Below are 15542 nucleotides of genomic sequence, written 5' to 3' on the forward strand. Positions count from 1 at the left end.
CAAATATTTTATGGGGTGCTCGAGATAAGAAGCAAGTGAATATGTATACAAAAGAGTGCAACGATCGATTAAAAATGATTGACATTACTTCGGACATTTTAAATTGTAACTGTTTTTGTAAAAGCCATGATCACAGGCGTATTCTGAACGGTTTTTACTCGGACATTGTGTCTGCTTTGAGAGACGCGGCGTTGGTGAGTCGTGGGAGTAAGAGACGGTTCGGTGGTGGCTCGCGCGTGGTGGGATGGAACAAGCACGTCAGCGACGCTCACCGGGTGGCCAGGACTAGTTTCACGAAATGGGTGCTCTATGGTAAACCTAAATCTGGTCTTATTTATCACGAGATGGTTGAAAGTAGAAGAAAGTTTAAATCACAATTAAAATGGTGCCAAGATCACCAGGAGCAATTAAAAATGGATATTCTTGTTAAGAAACACTGTAATGGTGATTTTCGTGGATTCTGGCGCGAGACAAGTAAAACGAATTTTCGGCCTGGCCTACCGGTGAGCGTTGATGGCTCAAGCGCGCCCAAGGACATAGCTAACATCTTTAGGGCAAATTTTTGTGTTAAGTCACATGTGGGTCCTATGATGGAGGTGCACAATGCTGACATGAACGAGAAAGGTGATAGGATCTCATTCCTTCCCGAAGATATATATAAAGTTATACGGCAAATGGACAGAGGTAAGTCTCCAGGCCACGATGGACTCAGCATTGAGCATCTCCAGCACGCTGGACCTCTTATTTTTAAGCTATTGGCTCTGTTTTATTCACTCTGCGTCGTTCATTCCTACCTGCTGGATGATCTCATGAAAACGGTAGTAGTTCCTGTCGTGAAAAATAAAACTGGTAACCTTGCTGACAAACATAACTACAGGCCTATATCGCTTGCCACTATCATGGCCAAGGTGTTTGACGGATTGCTTAACGCGCAGTTGAGAAAACACATAAAGCTGCACGATAATCAATTCGGTTTTCGCCCTCACCTGTCTACAGAGAGTGCTATACTGTGCCTTAAGCACACCGTCAAATACTACACAAATCGCAAGACACCTGTGTACGCGTGCTTCCTCGATTTGTCTAAAGCTTTTGACCTGGTGGTATATGATTTACTTTGGAAGAAACTCTACTACTTACTTTGGAAAAACTTGGGTTACCGCAGGGAATTATAAATATATTTCGATATTGGTACGCGAACCAGACCAATAGCGTTCGATGGGCGGGGACAATGTCCGATCCGTATCGGCTCGAATGTGGAGTCAGGCAGGGGGGGGGGGGGTTAACATCTCCATCACTTTTTAACCTCTACATGGATGACCTGATCGTCGCGCTCAGCAGACAGCATGTCGGTTGTCATGTTGATGGAATATGCGTAAATAATATAAGTTATGCGGACGACATGGTACTGCTGAGTGCGTCAATCAGTGGAATGAGACAGCTGGTACAGACATGTGAGGATTACGCGTGTTATCATGGCTTAAAATATAACGTTTTAAAAAGCAAATGCATGGTCTTTGAGGCTATCGGAACAAAATGCCCCCCGAATAGCCCACCCGTGCTTCTCTCTGGTATACCCTTAAAAATGGTGGAGCAATTTAAGTATCTAGGGCATATAGTTACTACTTGTCTCAAGGATGATGCAGACATTGAGAGGGAGCGGAGGGCACTGTCAGTTAGAGCGAACATGTTAGCTCGAAGGTTTGCTCGTTGCTCAGCCCAAGTAAAGATAACACTTTTTAGAGCATATTGTACCTCATTTTATACGTGTAGCTTATGGGCTGACTACACAAAGAAAAGATACAGTGACCTCCGTGTCCTCTACAATAATGCATTCAGGATACTGTTGGGGCTGCCCCGATGCTGCAGCGCCTCAGGCATGTTTGCAGACGCAAGAACCGACTGCTTCCACACCACCATGCGTAAGCGATGCGCATCTTTTGTGCGTAGAGTAAGGGGTAGCCAAAACAGTGTGCTGAAGATGATCGCGGAGCGTTTTGACTGCTTCTACCTCCGGCATTGCTGCGATTGACACCTTGCGATACAAATGCCGGAGCGAAAGCTTTAAATATTAATTATTATTATTATTCATATTGGACATTGTGTGATTGTAATTAGTTTCATTTTATTATTGTAATTGTATTTTTCAAATTGTCGTGACATTTATTAATTTTATTTTATTTAAGTTGTACTTGCCTTAGATATCGAAGTGAACAATACATTAGATTTATATTATATGTTTTTATTGGGTACATGTTTTTATTTTTAAATAGTAAAATTTACGTGTCCGTTATATGTATGCAAATCTATTTTATTAAATATCATATTTGACATTGTGTTGTTGTAATTAGTTGTTTTAGTTTTAATATAATGAAATTATTGTTAAAATTATTTATTTGTATTAGGTATTGTTTATTATTAATGTGATTTTATTATTTTATTATTGTATTTTACAAATTGTCGTGACATTCATTAATTTTTCTAGTTGTTATAAGAATTGTTTAAGAGAAATTGTTTTATGGGTCAATTGTTACCTGAAATAAAGAAATTATTATTATTATTATAATATTACTGAAACAATTATAATTATTTTCTGTCTACCTTCCTTTCTCAGTATTTTCCACTGTTCCCTAATCCTTGAATGCTTAATTGATAGTCAGTAATATATAATTTTCATCTATAACTTACGAACTTTTAAATCTCTTTTTTTTTATCTACATATTAGATACAGTATTTCTGTTGAGTACATTACATTAAAGAAAGTAGACGCGAAAAAGTAAAGGCGAAATTCATTCTTTCTCTAAGCTACGACTACCTTAAACTACATTCTTCTTCTACAACTTCTTTAATTTCCTTTTTATTAAATCTTGTTTTTAAAGATTATTCATTCTTTGTTGTTGTCAGTACATTATTATAGAATAACTTATGTATCATAAGTATGTGATTTAAAAATAAGTTGCCTCTAAATAGTTTACATGCTAATTCCAATTGATATTTCAATTAAATTTTAATAAATAAATAAATAAATTTCTATATCTGCAAACACTGTTTATATCCGCCTTATAGTTTTTAATAGGTAAAAGGTATGTTGGTTTTTTCTTAAATATAGATTAAATATTTGTACATATATTATGAAAAAAATAAATTGGAAAATCCAAAAGTGCACGCCTCATAATCTGTTTTTTTTTTTAGTTTATTGCTAATTATAAATAAACTACATTACATTAGACCGTAATCTTTTAAAGAACATAGTTTTAAATCATACTGAACAGTTAAGTTTTCCGGCAGCTGTCATGAACACGCCATACATAAGCACATGACATAAAGAGCTAACTTCACAGAGACAACTTACCGTCGGCAGCGCAGACTGGTGGCTGAAAAATGAACTACAATTATGTACAAGTTTTTAGGGACAGGCGGGCTATGCTTTAGTACGTAGCGATCGTTCTCCTTTTCTCTATGCTCCATGACGCCATACATACATTTGACAGCCGGACGTCCTCGGAATCATTTTTTTAACATTTTTTTTTTATTAATTTAATGCAAAATGTCTTTTGAAAATGTCATAAATGTTGAAACTATTTTTTTTCACACGCATTTAAGTAACGGGTTAACTTAACGGGTAACTTTTAACAATTGAATATATTCAAAGCGATTATTATTTTAAACACTAGCGTTAATAATTGTTGGGCACACGTTTGGTAACTACGTAGAATCGTATTTAAAAAAGTTATATATTAACGTGAGATTAAACCACCTATCGATAAATCTAGTTTAAATCCATTAAGCAACTAAAAGAGCAATAAAGAGCGAGGAAAGTTCAAAGTTCATGACACAAATGTTTCATAAATTACACCTCAAATAAAGTTCTTATAATAGCCATTGGAGACAACGTATCTTTATACTTAAAATACTTAATTTATGTTGAAGAATATGATGTATCGTTTATTATTAATAAAAAGTTATTTTTATCTTGTATAAATAAAAATAAAGCAATGAAAAAATCAAGGATTCGAATACTATCAATCTATACATGAAAATCAAAACTGCACATTGAATATTTTTTTAAAAGAATACTTGGGGTGTGATCTACAATCGACACCGAAGCCAAAAATATAGTTTTTACAATTTTTGTCCGTTTGTCTGTTTTTCTGTCTGTCTGTATGTATGTCCGGGATAAACTCAAAAAGTACTGCATGGATTTACTTCAAATTTGGCACAAATATTATTAAGAAATCGGGTCAACATATAGGCTACATATTATCACGCTATCACCTATTGGGAACAAGCAGTGATCCTTTATCTCTTCAACGCATTCTGTAACAACGTGTAATCTAACGACGCATATTTGCTAGCTAGCTTCATACTATAAAAATCACGCAATATAAGTAACTTAGGCCGATAAACATAATTAAATGTATATAAGTAGTATCAAGACAATTCTAAAGCAATCTCAATCTTCAAAAACATCATTATCAATCCCCTTTTGGATATAAATAATTTAAAAATTGTATCGTTAATTCGTTTCAGAGATGAGCAAGACAAAAAATGTGTTTATATAAGTTTTAAGCTGCTTCATCTGTGTCTTATCTGCTTCAGTCACAACTTATGCCTTAATTCAGCAGAATCACCATAAAGTCATTTATTCAAAGCAGGCTGAAAATAAGCACTTTTTGAAGGTCAATTTTACAAAAGACAATCTTCCTCTGTGACCGCACTTTCTGTAGATATAAAATGTAAAGAAGAAACGGGTAAAAGAATATTATTTTAAAAGTTATAATCGTAGGTTATTTTTGGTACTGTATAGCGTTCACTTAGACGAAGTCGCGGGCAGCAGCTAGTTTAAAATAAAATAAATTGGCTACATACAAAAATAAAATAAAAGTCAAAATAAATTTTATATTTTAAACTAAATTTCATTTAAGAGCTATTTTAATAATACTGGGAATTAATCCATAATATTCTCACTTGCTATACGGAACAACGATACCGGAAAATAAATTCATTTATATGAGAATATTTATAGCCTCACACTAAGATAGAAAAAAAATCGCAATCATTTCAACATATACAAAAAGAAACAAAAATGATAAATATTACTCGCGCGAGAGGCGATTAATCGAGCATCATTTCCTGAATGACATCACTAGAAATATTGCTCACTTTACCTATTCTTCTTCACTTGTAACGGAAAAAATTATTTACGTACCTAAATATCATGAATTACTATTTGAAAATACGCCTTGATTAATGTATTGCAATGCTGTTGTATTCTACTTTGGGTGCCTGTTTCACCTTTTGCCGCTAACGCTATTTAACATATGACGGTATCTAACCGGTGAAAGCTAGTGCAGTTTTTTTTTTCACTATCGAAATCCATTTTATTAATGGGGTCTTTAACTTTCTTTCTCTAAAAATTTAAGGTTTTCAGAGGTGAAACAGACTTTAATGGCTCATTTTACCTCCGGCTGTCTATTCGTAACTTATGTGCAGGATAAACTTTTTCGATAACCGGTAAATCAACCATTTAATAAATAAAATATAAAAGGTGGAGTAGCTCTTTAGGGATATTTGATAGACAGATATGATTAAACCACACCATACTATAGCCCTAGGGACTGATTCAAATTATAAAATGTTTAAAGTTTTATTTAATGACCATTTTCGATGAGATATTATAGCTACAAGCAAGGATATTTAGGGCTGACCTAAAATCTACGGTATTTTATGACTTTATTTGTGAAGAAATAACTACCATCAATACTGATACACCCCTTAAAGCACCCGGCATAATAGCTTTTTACAAAAGTCTGTCAGATGTTTTTTTTATATTAGAGATGAGGCTTTATTACTTTTGAGCTACTGATCAAAAATGAGTAAATATTTTTATTTATTTATTTATTTATTACTTCTTGCATACATAATTATAATCAAACACTGTTACGTAGTAAAAAAAAAAAAAGAAAAAAAAAAACAACAGAACAGAAATGAAATTACACAAAAGGTAGTTACAATGACAGCATGCAAAGGCGGTCTTATTGCTTTAAGCAATCTCTTCCAGACAACCCCAGGTAAAAGGAGATTATTAGTAACAAAGTGCGGGATTGTGCAAAAGTAGATAATTATAAATAGAATTATAAATACATAAAAACATATACACTTACAGAAGGATAAGATAAACATACAAAATCATGAGAATAAATAAATTTACGTAAACCATACGTAAGAATATAGGTACACATATTAAATACTTACAACATACACAAAATACATACATACATACATACATACACTTACATAAATACATACACACACATACATACATACATACATACATACACATACATAAATACATACACACTCATACATACATAAATACATACACATACAACATAAGTACACAAATGCATATCACAAAATAATATTAAAAAAAAAACATTTAAAGCGATAGGTAATGTTTGTATAAGCGATTCTTAAAAATTGATAACGAATCAGAATGACGAACATTTCCAGGTAGGCTATTCCATAGTTTCGCAGCCTTAATCGTAAAAGAGTTGCTGTACACTTGCGATTGCGAAACAAACATCTTCAGCCGATTGTCTTTACGTGATCGAAGGTTTAGGTGAAGGTCAGAATTTGAGCCAAGAAATAAAAAACGTTCTTTTAAATAAGAGGGAGACAAGGGATTATAAAGAATGGAGTAAAGAAGGGAAAGCATGTGGAGATTACGGCGCAGTCTGATTGGTAGCCACTTGAGTCTAGTTCGGTATTCAGATATGAGATCAAACTTACGCAATCCATATACGAAACGTATACAAAGGTTTTGAAGTCGTTCAAGTTTGTTCAGCAATTCCTCTGAAAGATCGGGATAAGAGGAGTCTGCATAGTCTAAAAGCGGTAGAAGAAGTGAATGTGCTAATGATAATTTGGTCTTGACAGGAAGTAAACGCTTCCACCGTCGCAAACAGCCAATAGTCGCAAAAAATTTTCTGCTCATCTCATTCACCTGTGGAGCCCATGACATAGTACTGTCAATAATAATACCAAGATTCTTTACTGAGGTACCCACAACTAAGCTAGTATTATTTATTTTAATTAAAGGCAAACTATTAATATTAACTTTCGCAATCTGTTTTGCGCCACCTAACAAAGCCACCTGGGATTTATTGGGGTTTAACGCTATCCCAAAAGACTCACTCCACGAACTAATTTTATTCAAGTCAGAATTCAAGTCTTCGATTGCCTTGTTGATATTGTTAGCAGGGGCCGAAGTATAAACTTGCAAATCGTCAGCATATAGATGATAAGACGACGAAAGAGATTTGGCAACAGTGTTAATAAAGATAGAAAAAAGGAGAGGAGAAAGAACACCACCTTGTGGCACACCAGCAGTAAGTGAACAATAAGATGAAAGGCGGTCATTACTGCGAACACACTGTTCACGACCACGCAAATAACTGTCGAACCATTGGATGGCATCAGATGAAATATTAATGGACTTTAGGACGGCTAGAAGGATGTCAAAATCAACCGCATTAAAAGCGTTGCTGAAGTCTAGCAACGCTATGACTGTAATGCGCTTATTGTCCATATTAAGTCTTACGTCATCAGTTACCTTAACTAGAGCTGTTACTGTACTATGGCCAGACCGGAAGCCAGACTGAAAAGGACTAAGTATATCATTTTTAATTAGAAATAGATGAAGTTGATGATACACTATACGTTCAAGGACTTTAGAGAGAAAAGGGAGAATAGAAATCGGTCTGAAGTGAGAAAGCGAAGTTGGATTTTTAATCTTAGGGATCGGGATTATTTGAGCTTTACGCCAAGAACTAGGAAACTTATGACAGGTTAAAGAGCAACTAAAGATGTGAGATAGGATAGGAGCTATATGATCAAGTAGTAAAATAATCATTTTTCGATTTATTCCGTCGTAGCCAGCTGCATCCGATTTGACAGACAAAATGTGTTTTTTGACGTCATCTGGAGTAACTGGTTCTAACTGAAAAGAGGAAGGGATAGTAACAGGAATAGATTTGAGGTAATTAATAGTATTCTGTTTGATATCAAAATCCATGTGCGGAACGGAAGCGAAGTGCTTATTAAGCGCATCTATATCGACGCTAGAGGGGATACTCTCTCGTTGACGACCGATACCTAGCGTGTTGAGAAATCGCCAAACTTTAGTAGAATTACTGTTACGTATTGTTTCATTAATGTATGTACGTTGAGCATCTCTACAAGCAGTACTGCAACGGTTGCGTAATAATTTATATTTACAGAGATTTTCTTCAGTCGGTCTTATTTTGTATTTATTTTTGGCAGCATTCCGCCTCTCCATCAATGACCTGATATCGTTCGTCAACCATGGTGCTGGAAGATGCTTTAGTTTTGTCGGACGAAGAGGGGCGTGCTTGTCGAACAGTTCCTATATTATTGAGTTAAAAATTTCTATTTTGCTGTCAATATTTGACTCGTCGTTAATGGTATCCCATGCGATGTTATTTAAGTCGCTCGTAAAATGATCACTATCAATATTTTTAAAACACCGACGCATAGTTATCGTTGGTCGTACTTTAGGTGGTCGTACTTTATATGACAGAAAGAGAAGGTCGTGGTAGGAGAACGCATCGGCAGAAAATTGACCGTGTGTATCAACATGCTCCACAGAGGAAGTTATCATTAGGTCTAGTTGCGATGGGGTGCAGTTAGGGAAAAAATGAGTTGCGTTAGTAGGAAGTATGTTAAGATTAGAACTGTTAACTATACTAATAAGACGTTTAGCGCGTTGATCATTTTTTAATAAACATGTATTAAAATCTCCCATAATTATACTGTGATCCATAACCGGAACATACTCCTCAATAAGACTCTCGAACGCCTGAAAGTAATCTATATGGAGAGAGGGACAATAGAAAACGCCTAGAAGTACCCTCAAGCGCCCGAAAATAACCTCCACAAGAATATGCTCCAAAGATTCTGAGTATTGTGACCGGGATTTACTTAAAATAGTGAAAGATATATGGTCTCGCAAATAAATCGCTACTCCACCACCACCCTTACCAGTACGGTCATTACGAATTAAGTGAAAGTTAGGTAAACAGAAAGACTTTGAAGGTAAGCAAGGTTTTAAGAAAGTTTCAGAGACTAGGGCAGCGTGAATGTTATTATTGTTAAAAGAGGAGAGGAGGTCAGGAAAATGAGAAGGAACACTTTGTGCATTGATGTGAACAACATTGAAATTTTTAGGATAGGCAGAGAAGGCAGAATCAAGGAGAAAACTGAGAGGAATAGTTGAGCTATGGAAACTATCTCCAGAAGATGATGAAGCAGAAAAGAATACATTTTCATCATTAGAAAAACTACAATTGAGATCACTTAAACTCATATTGTAAAATATTTTTGAAAAAAAAAAAAAAAAAAAAAAAAAAAGAAAAGAAAAAACGCTATACAGTAAATTAATAAAATAATATGTGTAACCAGATATGTATAAATAAAATAAATATGTAATAATAAAATAAATATGTAATAATAAAATATATATACAGCAATTATTAACGGTGTTCATTTATACACCTACCAGCTGTGTAAAAGAGATTGCAACACTTAACACATACAAAAAAAAAAGAATACAAACTAAAGTAGAAAAATCAACAAATACAGTGGATCCGTATAACTATAAAAATGACTACAGATACAAACAACTATAACAATGACTATGGATACAAACGTGAAGCAAACGAATATGAAATGTATATAAAGAAAAGAGAGGGTAAAATAAGATAAAAAAATTAACATATAATTAAAGGTAATCTAAAAAAGTATCTAAATGTACCTATTTCTTGGCGGCTTTCTTGGATCTGAGCGTCATACCTGTCTTGATAGTGGAACTCGAGCTGTGAGAGGTGTTGGGAGCTGTGATGACCGAAATCGAGGCGGCAGATGATGCAAGAGAATTGATGTCGTTCATTGAATGTATATGATTATGTGTTCCATCAGGCCCCATAACAACAACTTGTCCATTTTGTGTCCAACATTTGGTGATTCCAAAACGATGACGAGCAGCAATGAAGACCTCATGTCTTTCTTTTGTCAAGAACTCAGAGAGTGTTATACCTGTATTTTTAAGAGTGCTTTTACTAGACCATAGTTTATTCCTCAATGATATATTACTGAACTTTATAAGAACTGCTCTGGGCTTGCTGTCAGCTCTGATCTTTCCTAAGCGATGACATCGACTAACATTATCCTCAGTAAATTCAGGAATTTTGAAGTGGTTGCCAAGTGTTTGGGTAATCAAAGATGTAATTTTTTCAGTTTTAGACTCTGGAATACCATGAACTAACAATATCTTTCTACGACTCCTCATCTCCAGATCATCATATTTCTTACTTAAAATCTGTACTTGCAATTGAAGTTCCTCAAGTGCAGTCAAAACAAAACTTCTGAAGGCGGTGAATTCTGCAGCAATATTTGCAATATTTGATGTTGGGCTACTAGCTGAAATGGAGCTTTGCAGACTGGTCTGGAATTCATTCATTCGACTGATGAAACGTTCATTCATTTCAGAAATATTTTGTTTGATAGTATCCATGACTCACAATTTTATATATCTCTTTTCTCCTAAGCAAGTGTGCTGGGTTAAAATTATTTATAGGAGTAGTCAGCTGGTTGGTAAAAAAAACTTTTAGCACATAATATGAGTAACTATACTATAATTGTATATAAATAATTAATTTTATTATAGCGAGCTGTGTCAATACGTGTTTACTTTATCACAACTACCCGCGAAAAAAAAAAAAAAAAATAAATAAATAAATAAATATCTGTTTAGCGTTAGAAATTGTTCCACTTAAGAGGCGTAATAGAAGTACACAATTCCTATACAGATCAGTGCTGTATTTTATGCAACATGTTACTAATTTTGTACTAAAAACACAGTTTATATATTATTTTTCAAAAGCGGAGTTTCTTGCCGATTCTTCTCTGCAGAATCTACATTCCGAATCGGTGGTAGCTTTACTTTATCAAAAATAATAATTTAGTTTTAAAGTTTTAATGACAATTCGAAAGTGTTTTCTGAATAAAGCTATTTTTGATTTGGCTATGGTGAAAGTCCGTCAGTCTCAGCCAAGAGTCTTTGCGGCGGGGACCGAGCAACACGGCACTGCAGATCCCATTACTGACCGACAACAATCTCGCCAAACCAAACACCTCACGGTAACAGACACCATTATCTACTCTTCCCCGGCATCCGCACTTGAAGGGACTGACACAGAGAAAGCAACCGCCCGCGCTGTGTTTTCCCTCCGTAGTTCCGCCATTTGACTCTTCAAATCGTCGAGATCTCTCCTCAGACAAGTGTTCTCCGCATGTAGCTTGCGGACCTCGTCCGAGGAGGAGCGATCTTTGAGAGTATCAAAGACCACGTTAACTAAGGCGGCCGTGTCCTTCAGGGCCCTAACAAAGGTATCCTTCAGGTTGGAGGACCTGGTCGCTACTACCTATCGACACGTCGACACACGTACACGTCGACTTCGCTCGACACCTGAAAAATATCCATTATTACTCTCACGAGTATGGAAGAAAAGGTGATCCACCCAAGGCAGAGCCTCTGTGCCTGTGAGTAGCCCTGGGTCGTGAAACCCCGTGACGCATTTCGGGTTTCAGCCAGTGCTACCGAGCCGGGGATTGCAGTAGAGACTAAACCATGCATTCCCTTGCGCTGAGCTAAAGCTTGAAATTGGGGTTAATTTTTTATAAAGATTTTCTTCCTCGAGGTCCAGCCGATTAAGACAAAACGCTCAGTCCCGTACTTGACTGTGATACATGACGACAACTATACAAAACGTGATAACGAGAAGGACGGTGAGCTCCTGCCCACTCTGTCCGACGGCGGGGTGAGCGCAAGCTGGACCCGTCTATCCTCCGCGGTGACACAGCGCGAGCGCTGCGCCACTGAAGAGTCGCCTCCCACCGTAAGAGCTTTTTTCTTTTTTGATTTTTATTCATGACCGCTGAACCATGGTCAAAGTAATCTTCAATCTGACGCCGAGAGCTTAAAATCTGCTCATGGTGATACTTATATTCGTAATCGATTTCCATATCACCCCACACTGTCCCATCTAGAGGTGTAATATAACGGACGCAATCGGTTAAACCTTTTTTTAATTGGAGACTATTGTTGCATATACAGTTTATAATTATTATCTGTAGAAAATAATTATTAATACGAAGTTTGTAGATATATATAAAAGTATCATGAATAAATTTAATTTTCACTATTTTCAACAACGCATTTGTAAAATGAATTGCTCAAGTAATTCACGGTAGACGAGATAATTTAAGGGTTAATAAAATGTTAATGTTTTATGATATTTTAGTTAAAGATAAGCTTTATTTTATTTACCCTATGATTCTATGCTCTCTGCTGTGAATTCCTCTTATAACTTCAGTTGTTGAAATACTGACATGTGAGTGAACATGTCGAAACGTTTTGTTAACAATTTTCTGAGAGCGTTTAATTTCCTGACCTGGAAATTACAGAACGTGATGAAAACGGAATCGTTAACATATTATCAAGAATTTAACATGACTGTTACAACCAAAATTATTTGCGTGTTTCGTTAAATTTAACTTAATAAAATAAGATATAACTATAAAGTGTTTTAAAATATTATTTTTAAATTAAAAAGAAGACTGGTTTTTACCTACCTTAATTAATTTTGGAATTGACAAATTAAAATCATACTAGGCGCAAAAAAAAAAAAAAAACCGTGCTATGGAAATCGCTCCGGTATCAGTAGTTTGGCGTGTGGGCGCTCATACGAGTACACTGGCGATTGCGCGTTCGACTCCCGCTCGGGATGGATACTTGTATTTGAACAAATAGTTCTTTCCGGTCTGGTTTTCTGTCTTTGTGGGTCTCCCCAGCATGTCTCGGAGAGAACGTTAAGTAGTTGGTATCATAGATACGCGATAGCAACCGCTAATCATAGTATCATATATTCGCCAACCAGCAATGGATCAGCGTGGTTGATTAAGCTCCGAACTTTCTCCTACAAGTAGTCAGAGGCCTATGTATCGTATAAATATGAAATATTTTTGTCCATTAAACAGATGAGCGAATGTTGTTTCTAATTTGGATCTTCTATAGTACTATCTACCCGTAGAACAACCTAATAAAATACTTTAAAAATGCAAAATATCCTAAACGCGCAGTATCAACGTCAGTTGTCTAACTTTCCTGACTCCATAAGCTGCAGAACTGAGTCTCGTTGTAGAGGATGACAAATGGAAATTCGACTAAAACTCCTAATCTGATGTTACTTCAAAATAACAAGTTTGACATTGTTTTATGTTGGACTAAAAACTTTATTGTTTGACTATACGTAAAGCAAACACTTTTTGTTTTCTTTTTTATGAGCATTTAAAACTATGTTATTCTATTTGAAGTAGACATATTATCATTTACATAATGAGTGATAATGGTCTGCTGACGGTGTCATAATTCGCTGTATTAAGAAATCTTTAAGTAAAATAGGTAATAGTATCAGAATTATGAAACGAATGTTTAGATATAATTATGATAATTACTTTTAGCGTTATATTGAACATTTTAAACATATTACTCGTATGTTAATTTTATTAAATTCCAGACATCCAAACAAGAAAACAAAGCTCTTCAAAAATTAGTTGTGTTTATTGTTAGTAACGTTTATCAGTCACAGTAATTTACTCAGAAATTATTACACCTGATTATTTCAGATTTAGCATTCTTACGATCATTTGAAACAGAAAAATGGTCGCGTGACATTAGAAAATTAAGAACTATAACTACGCGTAAGGCCCGTAGGGCCCGGCCCCGTGTCCACGGCACGGTGCCGGCACCGTAACGCGGCACGACGCTGTCACCGTTTTACAGCGACGGCGTCGTGCCGTAACATTTCACGGCGCCGTAAGATGCCGTAAGACGGTGCACCGCGCGCATCTATCTAATAAAGGTAAAGGTATAATAGTAATATTCGTTATTATACGCCACAGAATAAACAAACACAGAAATTATGATATAAAAAATGTGCAAAGGTGAGGCAAAAGATAGTAAACGTGATTTCTCCTACTTTAAATTGTAATATTTTATAGATTGGTCAAAAAAGCTTTCCAACAAAAAAAGATTTATATGGTACCAACAGATCACAAAGAGTTGGTAGAAACAATCGTTATTTACACTGATTAATTGTGTTCAAGTCGTTTTATACGCCGTTTTATGTTAAATAATTTTAACAAAAATATATTCCAACATTAGCAAAAGATATTGCATAACAAGCATGCAAGAAAAATAAATGGTACTAAGAAGTCTAATATAATACAATACAAACCGAGATATTTCTTAAGAACTATTTGTAGGTTGAAAAATGGGACATCTTTAGAGGCACTAAAGCATAAGCGTCGCTTGCTCCTCACAGATGGAGAGACTCGCGCGATCTGAAATTTATGAGGCAATTCATCAGACCTCTTAAACCTCCTACACCTCTATTATATATTTCTTACTCAAGTTATACTTGACATATTGATCGTACCATACCTAACATTTTATTTTATACCATGAATACTTTGTAGCTCAAACACAACTCTACTTCGAAGTAACCATGTTTAAAGTTTTGGTAAGCTAGTGAGCCGTTTGTTAAAATCGCATCGTTTTGTTACGGTCTGAGTGAAGTAGTGCTTAGTGGTACTAGTATTTGGACTGAGATGCGGAAGTTAAATGAAGTTCGCTGTAATTACTCTCAGAGAGGCGGTTAACTTGGCACGGTTATGGCAACAGACGTCGCCACATTCCACTCGCGCCTTAATTGAACACAATATTATTACGAGTGTAACATTTCGTACGGGATTCGCTAATATAAGTGAAACAATAGAATATAGATCATAAAAGTAGTTCGATTCTTTTATATATAAAAACTTATCTCCACGATTCGTCCAAAAGCATATTTACATTGACTCCTTTGAGCATCCTCTTTGATCAAGTCATTCAATTGTTCTTCTCGAGACGGGAATCTTAATTAAACTTTTGTTTAAAATTTTTTTATACACCAACTGATGTATATTTACTTACTTCTACTATATTATACGAGTAGTATTTAACGGGTTTTTATTTACATATACAACGGGAATTCTAACAATTAATTACTGCGGTTAAATAGATGTTTAAATAAAAAATACTTCATAAGGCTATAATATCTGTAAATGTCCTAAAAATTAAGAAAATTATAAGTAGACGGTTATGTTTGATAATTTATTTCTATGCCGATTTATAGTATATTTAAATGGACTTCAAAAATAGAAAAAAGTAAAATAATAATTTCTACGAAATATTTTTCAAAAGTACTAAAGGGTATAAGTGTGTGTAGCAGTGTAGGGTAATATAAATTTACAGGTATTGCAATGTTTCTTGCGAAATGATTACTTGAGAACGTCTATTGAGTTGAAATGATCATCAAAATGCGTTGCAAGGCGCGTCTTGTTTGGCGACTGAGTGAGCAAAC

At 35.1% G+C, this 15542-nt stretch overlaps 2 protein-coding genes and 1 long non-coding RNA gene across 3 annotated transcripts; all 3 read left to right on the forward strand.

The window, feature by feature from the left end:
* The first annotated feature begins 74 nt into the window (after positions 1-74).
* On the forward strand, positions 75-1172 carry LOC123656007. Its single transcript, XM_045591730.1, has one exon. It carries the CDS (start codon positions 75-77, stop codon positions 1170-1172), a length of 1098 nt encoding a protein of 365 aa, XP_045447686.1.
* Positions 1173-1309: 137 nt separating this feature from the next.
* Positions 1310-2029, forward strand: LOC123656008. Its single transcript, XM_045591731.1, has one exon. It carries the CDS (start codon positions 1310-1312, stop codon positions 2027-2029), a length of 720 nt encoding a protein of 239 aa, XP_045447687.1.
* An 815-nt stretch (positions 2030-2844) lies between these two features.
* Positions 2845-3040, forward strand: LOC123655979. The gene is made up of 2 exons (XR_006743482.1): positions 2845-2933; positions 2968-3040. It is a non-coding gene; the product is annotated as an uncharacterized LOC123655979 (long non-coding RNA).
* Positions 3041-15542: the final 12502 nt, after the last annotated feature.

Source organism: Melitaea cinxia, chromosome 8 (assembly GCF_905220565.1).
Source record: "Melitaea cinxia chromosome 8, ilMelCinx1.1, whole genome shotgun sequence".
In the NCBI taxonomy this organism is placed as follows: Eukaryota; Metazoa; Arthropoda; class Insecta; order Lepidoptera; family Nymphalidae; genus Melitaea; species Melitaea cinxia.